We start from the raw sequence: 11316 nt of genomic DNA, 5'->3' as shown, positions 1-11316 counted from the left end.
CAATAAGACAGAAAGTAGGCAAGAGTCAAGAGACTACTCTCTGTCAAATAATATGTCATATAGTGTTAGCGATAATACTGAGACATAGAAACCACTAGAAACCTGAATCAATAGAAACCTGGTTTAAAGAAAGGAAAGTTAAGAAGAAAAGCTGCAACGATCCACCCCTGGTGATACAAGGCTTCAGAGTTTCTGAGTACAACATTGGTCCCAGATATTAAGCATTTATTATTATTTATTAAATGAAAAATATCTTATATTTATTATTATTATTATTATTGCTATTATTTTTTTATGGTATCCAAAAGCATTCCGTGGTTTATTTTCTTTCATCGTCTTAATAAATGTTATTAATTAAATGTATTTTGTGAATGTCTCTCTCATCAGTGTGTGTGTGTGTGTGTGTGTGTGTGTGTGTGTGTGTGTGTGTGTGTGTGTGTGTGTGTGTGTGTGTGTGTGTGTGTGTGTGTGTGTGTGTGTGTGTGTGTGTTTGTGATAGTGTGTTTGTGCGGGCATGTGAATGTGTGAGCCTAGATAACTGAGGACTGTAAACTATGACATACATCAAATATGGCACTTCCGATTGTATTGATTGAAGTATATTTAGTAGTGAATCTGGCATGGATCTTTTAGATTAAAGCCTCAGCTAAATTCGTCTGCTAATTGCCCTAAATGTAAATGTAAACTAATGAAACTTAAACAACTTCCTGCATGGTTGGTAGATGATATATTACTTGTAGTATTCAGTACAAGTAAAGAATATCAGTATTGCAGTGTCATACATTTCCAGTATCTGCTTATACAGTAATGTGAGCCTATTGTGCAACGTCAAGCCTGGAGGGGTTGCAGCCCTTTTATTTTACTGCCAAACTATTTAACAAACCGCAAAAAATTAATTATTTAATAGTGCCTCACCCACAGACCAAGACCACCTGTTTCTCAATGAATATTAGTCTGGCCTTTGCCTGGCATCAATGGAATTCGAGTGGCGCTGACTGCAGCGCCAAATGGGTAGAGCTTACCTGTATCCCATCTCTATGGATCTAGTCAAGGGGAATGGGTTTGACCCTGGCATATCGACCTGGTTGTGATTTCAGTTTAGGGTTTAGGGATTAGTAATTATTAGGTTTAGGGATTAGGGTCAAATTTAGCGGGTATGGTTACGGCAATTGTTAGGGTTTTGATTAGGTTTAGGGGTTTTAGTTAGGTTTAGAGTTGATGGTTAGGCTAGGGGTTATGGGTAGGGTAACGTGTCCAGGGACAACAAATGTAAATTAGCCTTGTGGCCAGGCGCGTGCCGTCCATATGGGCAGGTGGGGCAGCAAACTACTTACAAAAGCATGCTCCCAAAAAAATAGTTCCTCAGTAAATCATGGCTCTAAGTCTATTTTTAATAATGTGAATTTCACATTATCTGTCTATAGTTTCTGCAGGCTTTCCGACAATTTTTGGTCTCTTGATGCCCTAAAAGACGCCTATGTTCTTAAAATAGTCTGCCCCGTCATATTCTAGAACTGTTGTTGTTTTAACTCAAATTATTCCGCGCGTATCTTTAGTCGTTTCTTTATCAGATGCAGATATGGCGAGTGGTGACGCAACTTTGCTTAACAGTGTTGAGTTTCTGTTAAAAAATCACATTTGAGAGGTTACAATTGGAAGAGAAGTTAGAAATTAAAAGAATTTGGCCCAGACAGACCGTATATAAACATTATCCGACAAACAAAGGATAGGGGGAAAACTAACAACAGAACTTTCTCCCAAGCATGGCATGAAAATAAATAATGGCTGCGTGGTTGTTCCAAGAGAAACGCTGTGTTTTGATTCCCATGTCTACTTTTTTGAGCAAGTGTGTGCACAGGACAATGGGATATATGGACCACGGTTGTGAGTGATGTGAAGGATATATATATATATAAATATATATATAATACCGTAATTTATCATACAATATTATATATGTGTATAATATATGCATATTACATAAACAAATTGTGGGTTTAGTCATACGCCAAACGTAGTTTCTGCCCTACTGAAATTTAGGGTCACCGCACGCTACTGCTTATGGCTATAATCTGGCTCAATTATATATCGTGCATTGTCCCTGTCAAATAAACGTAAAATAAAATATGTTTCCGCTATCTGACTGATAAACTTTTTTGTTGTACTTCCGTCATGTCAGAGGCTGAACAAGCCAGAGGCTTCTTCAGGGCAGCAGCTAGTTGCTACTCAAAGTTGCACTACCAAGTCGTATGAGTGAGTTGTTATGGGGCTAGAATGGAGCCACGGGTGTGGCTGGATCTAGAGCCAATTGGCTCTGCAGTGAGCAGCCTCTCATTGATTTCCAAATATGTCAGCAGCCTTATAACCTGACCTTTAGGAGGGTTATAAGGTTACACACAGGACACAACTCACCACAAACTAAAATGATCCGACAAGGAACAAAGGAAAGACATGGGCTTAAATACTAAACACAGGGCACGCAAAGAGTAACAGCATGGGGAGAAAACATGCAACACACCAAAAAAAGACAAGGAAACAGACAGACCATGACAGTACCCCCCCCTTAAGGGTCGACTACCAGGCGACCCACGACATGCAAAAAAAAAAGAAAGCCAAATAGGGTGGGTGGGGGGGAGCCAGGAGGAAAGAACCCAAAAAAATTCTGGAGGCCTGCAACGGCGAAGACCCACAGGTGGCCGGCATCGGCGAAGACGAAGGCGAGTTAGAGGGCGGGTCCCCTCTCGAGGAAGGTGAGGTAGAGGGCGGGCCCCTTCTGGAAGGTCTGGAAGGTTTGGAAGGCGGAACCCCTCGGGAAGGCAAGGTAGAGGGCGGGCCCCTTCTGGAAGGTTTAGAAGGCGGGACCCCTCTGGAAGACAAGGTAGAGGGCGGGCCCCTTCTGGAAGGTTTAGAAGGCGGGACCCCTCTGGAAGACAAGGTAGAGGGCGGGCCCCTTCTGGAAGGTTTAGAAGGCGGGACCCCTCTGGAAGGCAAGGTAGAGGGCGGGCCCCTTCTGGAAGGTCTGGAAGGTTTGGAAGAGGGACACCCTCGGGAAGGAGTAGGGTTCAGGAACAGGACAGGGCTTGGGGACCGGAGTCAGCTCAGGGGCTGGAGAGAATTGTGGAACCGGATGGCACACCAAACTCACCACCCCCACTCTGATGGTCCATAAGGCACCCTCCAACCCGGGCCTTGAAGCAACAGCGCTGCACGTACGCCCCAACACAGCCTCCAACAAAAAGAGCGTCTGCTGGGTCCAATGATGGTCGGATCATTCTGTCACGGTTAGCGGGTGGCAGGCAGGCAGGTAAGACCCAATCGCAGACAGTTCAATAAAAGGATAATTTATTAATGCAAAAGGCAAGGAACACGGGTGACGCGGGGAACAACGGGAACACAGGTAACACACCGGACACAACTCAACACAAACTAAAATTATCCGACAAGGAACAAAGGAAAGACAAGGGCTTAAATACTAAACACAGGGCACGCAAAGAGTAACAGCATGGGGAGAAACAATTCGGAGATACCAAAGTAAAACATGTATCACACCAAAACAAGTCAAGGAAACAGACAGCCCATGACACCCTCCCTCCCTTTCCCAAAGCAGAGATAAACCGGAATTGGGAGATCTTCCCAGAAGTACAAAATAGATAATTGGCAGGTTCAGAGTGCTGAAACAAAGAAGACATAAAACTAAACAAAAATAAGAAATACTATGGCTTTAGTTATCCCCATCCTCTGGAACAGCTGTCAAGGTTTTTACATATAGTCTAGAAAAGGTGTTAATTTTTTTCAAAACTTCTTAGTGAACCTTTCAGACTGGTAAGTACACCCATTGGAATTAAATTCACTGTTTTCTATTGCAAATCAATGTGTAGCTGAGAAGTGGACTGCATGAGTAGAAATATTGAAAAATTGGACCCACACAAACGTTCTCCCTTTATCATGAGGAAAATACTTATACTATACTGTAATTTTCATTGTTTGTCTGTCAGTATCAACCCTTCACATTTCATGATATTTTTCTACAGACACAGCAGGAGAATTTCTGATTCCATGGAGGAAGCTAATGGCATTCTAAACAGACTTTCTACCAATCTTCGGGGCCAAGAAACCCCGAACTCTGGCCATCTGAGTAATTGCCTGCCTACCCTGGTTTCAACTTGACCATTGTTTGCGTGTCGTGTGTTTCGGTTTTTGCTCCAATCTCCATTGGAGCAGAAAAAAAGACATGGCCAGCATTTATTTGATGATGTCGAGCAGCTGCAAAGATCATCATTATCATACAGAGTATTCCTTGAAATCTTTTAAGTGTGTGGATTTACTATAAATCAAATATTTCATTATCTTTCCATGAGAAGATACTATTGCATTATTTAAAAAAAAAGGAATATAAAGCAATTACAACTTTTTCCATTGTCCACATTGTCTATTTGTTATATATAAATTACATTATTTTATTGAAATTGAACTCAGAACGTTGAAAAACTCGACAGGGTCAGCAAAGGGCACACTGTGACGCAAAACGTAGAGAAATGTATGTATGTAAGTGATGTGAAATGTCAACTGGGGCAGCTAGGAGCCGACTGTGACGCAAAACATTGAAAAGCGTTACAAAACTCCACTGTGACGCACAAAGAGAATTGTCAACTGGGGCAGATGGTGATAGTGACTGTGGTGCAATATGCTGAATAACGTTTGCCTCACACACCCACCACTGCCCGTGGTTGATGCAAACGCCACAGTAAACGGCCGTTAATGGCGCGTTTCCACAGAGTGGTGCGGTTAGGTGTGTTACGTTTTGGTGCGGTTAGGTGCATTACGGTTAGGTGCGGCTAGGTTCGGCCCTTATGGTAGGGCGGGGTTTAAGCCGGATGGCCTAGTGGTGGGGTACGGTTAGGTGCGATTAGGTGCGGTAGCCGGTAGGGTTCATTTTTCCATGCCAAAAGTGGGCGGGGTCCCAAAATAAGCATACTGAGCTGCGATTAGCCGCAATCTATTTTCCGGTACTACTCTGTTGGGGTACTAACAAGAGTCACTGAGCACTTGGACACCGTGTTTTTAAATTATAACTCCGCTCCCACGCGGTCCCGGGGTGCGTTCCTGGCGATCTCTAGTGCGATCGCCCAGCAGTCCAGCAAACTACAGGTCGTTAAACGTAAATTTTACTCCGCTGCAAGCGGTCACAGGGTGCGTTCCTGGCGATCTCGGGTAGCGCCTCTCTCTCTCTGCTCCCCATTCTTCTAATGCCGCGTTTCCACTGCAGGGTGCGGAACGGATCGGTTCGCAATGGTGCGGTACGGGTTGCGTTTCCACCGCCAAAAGTCGGTGTGACCCGGACTAAGCTGTACCCGTTTTGGCCTCGTTTTCAGTACTCCACCGTTGGGGTACTGAAAACGAGACGAGACGCCTGAAAGGGTCCCTGGAAATTCTAGCTACACACCCCCTCCGTTGATTGGTCGACAGAATCATCACTTCCGGGCGACGTGGGGATAAAAACAAACAAACAGTAGCCTCAAGGTATTATTTTTTACAATTAACATGTCGCGTAAAACGCTTGCTTGGGCGAACAAGGAGGTGGAGACGTTCGTCTGCGTTCTTGGGGAGGAAGACGTTGTTTACGATGTTTACGTAGCTGCCACGGAGATCGACATCCGGCCTACCTTAAAGGGTACTGTCGGCGGTGGAAACGCGACCTCGGAACTGAGCTGGGCTATACCGCCCCCTCCCTACCGCACCTTTGCGAACCGATCCGTTCCGCACCCTGCAGTGGAAACTCGCAATCAGACCCATTCCCCCCACAGGTACCAAGTGGTCTGAAAGGTTGAAAGGTTGCCGAAAAGTTTGAGCCACACAAGCCGTCGATTGGTCGACAGAATCGTCACATGCGTGCGACAGGGGGAAACTAACAAACACAGTACCCGCAACGTATTTCTGGACAACGGGGAAAGCTTAGTTTATTGAAGAAAATGTCACGCATAAGTTTGCCATCCTTCTTGGACGTCCTACATTGTTGCTCTTTGTTTAGTGTGTCGCGTTCTTCTTTTTCATTGAACTTATCAGCAGGCTGCACTCTGTCGGGTGCTATGATGTCACGATGCTTACATAGCTGCCGCGGCTATCGGCATCTGGCTTAAACCCCGCCCTACCATAAGTGTACTGTCTTCGGTGGAAACGCGAGCCGCACCTAACCGTAATGCACCTAACCGTAATGCACCTACCCGCACCAAACGTACCACACCTAACCACACCATTTGGTGGAAACGCACCATTAGGGACATTTCCGGGATACATGGGATCAAGCTTGCAAGGCGGATTTCTTTCCAGCTCTACCTACGTTATATCCCATACAACCTACACAGCATCAAACAGCATAGAAAGTACATTTTTGCAAAAAACAGTTGGGAGTGTTCGATCACAAAGACTCATAAAAAAAATAAAAAATAAAGTATTCAAATAACAAGCAAATTGATAAATACATAATAAATACAATCCATAAATAAGAAATATATTATCTTTTTGTTGTCATGAGTCGAACATTTTTAGCTTTATAGTATTGTGCAGTAGACCTACCTTTGTCTACATGAACTGAAAGTTCATGTAGACAAATGTATACTTCTATGTGTTCATGTAGAGAAAAGTCCCTTGCTGAAAAGAAGACTGATGTTCCAGAGAGCAACAATTTTGAGACGGTTAAAGATTGTTCAGAATCTCCAGGAATATTCTGGGCTGTCGAACACACCATTAAGCCTTTCATTTCAATGTCAAATAAATATTTGGGAAATGTATCTGAACATTACGGTTGCAATTAGTTGTATTGAAGGGAGAACTTGAGAGCCATGTCCTTTGTGCCTATTTATTTACCCCTTTTTTGATTCCAGATTTCCATAGATAAAATATAACCTGCCAGTTCAGTCTTGTGGAGGGGCGTACTCCAAATCAGCCAATCAGGTACTACAAGAACCACCCGGTATCACTTTTTCAGTCCTGGGTGCCCTTTGCTCTCCAGTTAATTGATTTGACCAGAAAACTGTTGTAGGATCTTGCGCCTTACCCAAAGAAAGTGCATCGGCCTGGTATCTCACTCACTCTCCTGGCATAACTGCCTTAAAAATAGTAACACAACACAATTAACTAATATGAGACACTATAAGAACAAGCAAACTGCATGCATTTAATGTACCTCAATTTTATTATTGTAAATAATGTAAAACTGCCCATAAAATTAAGTTATTGAAAACAAGATCAAAAAATGTCATTGTTGAGCCTACGACACAAAAATAAATATGACAGAATAGTTTGCTCTACATTATGCAACGTCTCAAAAGAGAACAAATTTACCCATAGGGTTTACTGCTAAATGTTAATAAAAATCAAAGCCAGGAAGCTCTAAAAGATGATACATCTAAAACACAAGCACCATTCTGAATACAGAGCCAAAAGGCCCAAATAATTCATTTATAATAAATGCACTTTTATAACTTTCTGCAAAGCTTCTGTTTCCTCATTTCTCATTTCCCACAGGTCAATAATTGACTCCAACAGGCAAGCAAGAATAAGCATTGAGGTGGAAAAGTCAGGAAAATAAGCTTGGTAATCTCAGTAAAAAACTGTTACAGTTTACTTTAAAAGGGAAGTCTGGGGCCCCCTGCTTGAGCTGCTCCCCCCGCGACCCGACCCCGGATAAGCGGACGAAAATGAGATGAGAGTTTACTTTAGAGATTTTTCCAAACCACGTGGATACTCATCTGTCATAAACATGTCTCACAGTGAAGCAATGGCGCAGCGAGGAACTCATCAGTGAGATTGCTCAATCTCAAAACACTGTGCTTCTTGTGTTTGATTCAACCAGGACAAATGCTATGCTTCAAGTTTCTCCAAATAATCAAGCTTGTGACGCGGATTTCTTTCCAGCTCTACCTACGTTATATCCCATAAATAAGCCTACACAACATACACAGCATCAAACAGCATAGAAAATACAGTTGTGCAAAAAACTGTTGGGAGAGTTCAATCACAAAGCCTCATAAACAAATAAATACAAAAAGTATTCAAATAACAAGCAAAATACAGATAAATACATAATAAATACTATTCATAAATAAGAAATATATATTATCTTTGTTGTCATGTGTCTATGTCAAGCACATGTTAATAATAAAAAAGATTGAATAAATAAATAAACAGCATTGTGGGGAAAGGACAGGGAGGGAAATGGAAGGATGAGTTAGTATAGAGCATGAGAGAGAGTGAATGGTTGAAGAGGTTTAGTAATATCCGATCATCTTTGTTCTTGTGGTCTGTAGACGCTGATGTTTCTCATGCTGCGAACGATGTCCTGGCAGAAGGCCCGCAGCTGGGTCAAGGTTAGGTGAGTGGCCACCTGCAACTCATAGTCACCGTGGAGATTAGCGGCGATGTCGGGACTCTGGTACGGCTCGTCGCTACTCCACCTGCCAAGCTCTTGCATCTACAAAACAAACACACGTGGGTTCAGACACAAACACAAACATTTTCGTAAGTGCAAATGCAAATGTATGTGAGTGCTGTACGTAATGTGTGGTTTTGCATGCAAGTACGTGTAGTTCATTGTATTAAACTTGCAGATGCAAATTTAAATGAAAGTGTAAGTGTGGTTGGGTGGGTGAAATCGTTTGGGTGCATGCATGCATCAATTTTTGTTTGTGTGTGTGTGTGTTTGTGTGTGTGTGTGTGTGTGTGTGTGTGTGTGTGTGTGTCTGTGTGTGTGTGTGTGTGTGTGTGTGTGTGTGTGTGTGTGTGTGTGTGTGTGTGTGTTTGTGCATGACAGGTGCATGTTTGCACATGCAGGGCCATAGCCAGGCTTGGGGGGGTGCTGCTGTGCGTGTGTGTGTGTGTGTGTGTGTGTGTGTGTGTGTGTGTGTGTGTGTGTGTGTGTGTGTGTGTGTGTGTGTGTGTGTGCGTGTGTGTGTGGTGTGTGTGTGTGTGTGCGTGCTGCTTTTACCTTGTTGATCTGAGTGAGGAGGTCTCGTAGGTCGGCTCTGAGGTCGTCCAGCCCCTCTAGACGGGCAGCCAGAGCTCCCAGCAGGTCCTGTTGCAGCTTGATCCCCACTGACATGCGGCTTAAGCTGTTCTCCTGCGGTGAGCAAAATGTCTCTTGTTAAAAAAAGTTGTTAACATTACTACCATTACCTTTTTCATTAATTTACACTAAATTCATGAATTGCTCGATCTTTAAAGGTCCCATGACATGCTATTTTATGTATTCTTTAATATAGGTATTAGTGGGCAACTAACACAGTATTCAAAGACGTTCCCGAAATTCAGCCGTGGTGCAGAGTTGCAGCTACTCCGAGCCAGTCGCACATTGAGCTTCCCCCAAATGCGCCGTTTCGGTGGGCGTGTCAAGGAGGAGGGTGGGGGTGTGGCCCTGAGCAGCTTGCAGCCACGGTACCGTGCGCTCTGTTTACAGCGTATGTATCGCAATGGCGAGGCGCACACAGCCTTTAGCCGTGTTCTGTAAATATTCTAGAACACACAGGAGTCCTGGAGCTCTATATCTAAATATTATCATATAGCCTACATAGATATCTATATCATATAATATATATTATCACGGCCAAAAGCTATGTGAGCCAACATTATGAATCTCAAATGACCGCGTTGGGTTCTCCGACGTTTCCTGGTTCTTCCACGTCCACATCAATGTGAAGTAGACTGAACCGCGCCAAGGAGGGGAAAAAGGGATTGTTGCTGGGCAGCGCTTAGGCACCTCCGCCTCCGGCGGTGGTCCCTCGGCAGCGGGAAGCGGGGCTCAAGCGGGAGACATTCGCCGCCATAATCCCTTTCTCCCCCATGTCGTGGTTCATGTTCTTGAGGGAGTCAAAGCCAAAGTTCCTTCCCCCCAATTCATTCTCAACCTTGGCTGAGATAACCCCCCCTACGAGTCTCGTTATAGAAATACCAGAGACGAGAGTCCGACGTGTTATGCGCCATAACACCAAAAGCAGAACGGTTATCCAAATAACAAGGAAGTGTACAACACTTGCGTTACTGTCCTGGAGCTCTATATCTAAATAATATCATATAATACATAGATATCTATATCATATAATACATATTATCACGGCCAAAAGCTGTGTGCGCCTTCAGACGATATTATGAATCACAAACGACTTTGTCGGGTTCTGCGACGTCTCTGGTTCTTCCACTTTCACATCGATCTGAAGTAGTCTGAACCGCGCGCTGCCTGCTGGCGGCTGCCCGCTGCCGGGCGGTGGTGCTTCATGGCGATGGTGCCTCGCGGCAACCGGCGTCATGTCGCAGTTCATATACTTCAGCGAGTCAAAGCCAACGTCTCTGGGCGGGCCAGGCAGAGTAAGGGGAGGAGCTTAGATGCTTTGTGACGACATACCTAAAGACATTCCAAATCAGCGCGCTTGAGCCTCAGTTTTTTCAAAGGCGAGCAGAACAGCTAGTGCTTGTTTTACACCAAACGCAAGTTTTAGCCACTGGGGGACCATAGGCAGGCTAGGGGAACTCATATTTATGTTAGAAAACCTCCTAAAGTGAGATTTTCATGTCATGGGACCTTTAAGTAGCATAGAAAGCATAGACATTGTTTTGATTTTCCCTACATTTTCATCCTGGGTTTTTCGTTCTATTTGTTTTTTCTATGCTATCATTCCTATCAGTATCACTCATCCGAGCTCCATCTAAACTTTCTAATACATGTTTGCCAACTTTTTGACTTAGTATAAATCATCACTTTCATTCAGTGATTAAGTAAATTCCTAAGAAGTGAAGTCAAATTGTGTATTTACAGTGTAGTAGCCTAGAACCATGTCTATTTCTATATTATTACAATAATAATATCATACCAAATTGTAATAATTTAGTAGCAACACCTTACAATGAGCATATATACATATTATGAATAGAAGAAATATTTAATCAAATTATAAAGCTATAAAATCAATAGAACCAATTAAACGCAAGGCATAACTTTTCAATGTGACAACAATTGTACGTTTATTTTTATAAGAAATATCTAAAAAGTAGGGTATGACCATTCTTTAGATATATTTTTGTGTTTTAATTAACTTTCTTTATAAATCCAAATCCAACCTTTTTATTCTGAGATAATATACTATTGTGAAACAGGCCCCTTTCCTTAATGTTTTTAAGAAAATAATGTTAACTAATGGTAACTTTAAGGTCTTTTAAAGCTGAAGGATTCTGTTATGGTTGAAAAAACAATTGAAGGTCTGTCTGTCTGTCTGTCTGTCTGTCTGTCTGTCTGTCTGTCTGTCTGTCTGTCTGTCTGTCTGTCTGTCT

The 11316-nt window shown here is 43.1% G+C and overlaps 1 protein-coding gene and 1 long non-coding RNA gene across 3 annotated transcripts in view; one reads left to right on the top strand and one right to left on the bottom strand.

The window, feature by feature from the left end:
- Nucleotides 1-3101: 3101 nt before the first annotated feature.
- LOC115535648 (uncharacterized) lies at nucleotides 3102-4411 on the top strand. Its single transcript, XR_003974531.1, has 2 exons — nucleotides 3102-3822; nucleotides 4032-4411. It is a non-coding gene; the product is annotated as an uncharacterized LOC115535648 (long non-coding RNA).
- A 2327-nt stretch (nucleotides 4412-6738) lies between these two features.
- csf3b (colony stimulating factor 3 (granulocyte) b) overlaps nucleotides 6739-11316 on the bottom strand; it is a 7248-nt gene continuing 2670 nt past the window's right edge. The window contains exons 3-4 of one of the 2 annotated variants that reach the window (XM_030350260.1): nucleotides 8984-9115; nucleotides 6739-8470 (exon numbers count right to left, since the gene is read on the bottom strand). In XM_030350260.1, the coding sequence (XP_030206120.1) occupies nucleotides 8282-8470; nucleotides 8984-9115 (321 nt within the window). In that variant the 3' untranslated portion in view covers nucleotides 6739-8281. The remainder of the gene's footprint in view (nucleotides 8471-8983; nucleotides 9116-11316) is intronic. The other variant, XM_030350252.1, reaches the window with a different exon arrangement.

The sequence above is a fragment of the Gadus morhua genome, chromosome 2 (genome assembly GCF_902167405.1).
Source record: "Gadus morhua chromosome 2, gadMor3.0, whole genome shotgun sequence".
Lineage (NCBI taxonomy): Eukaryota > Metazoa > Chordata > Actinopteri > Gadiformes > Gadidae > Gadus > Gadus morhua.
This window is presented reverse-complemented; position numbering and strand designations above follow the sequence as displayed.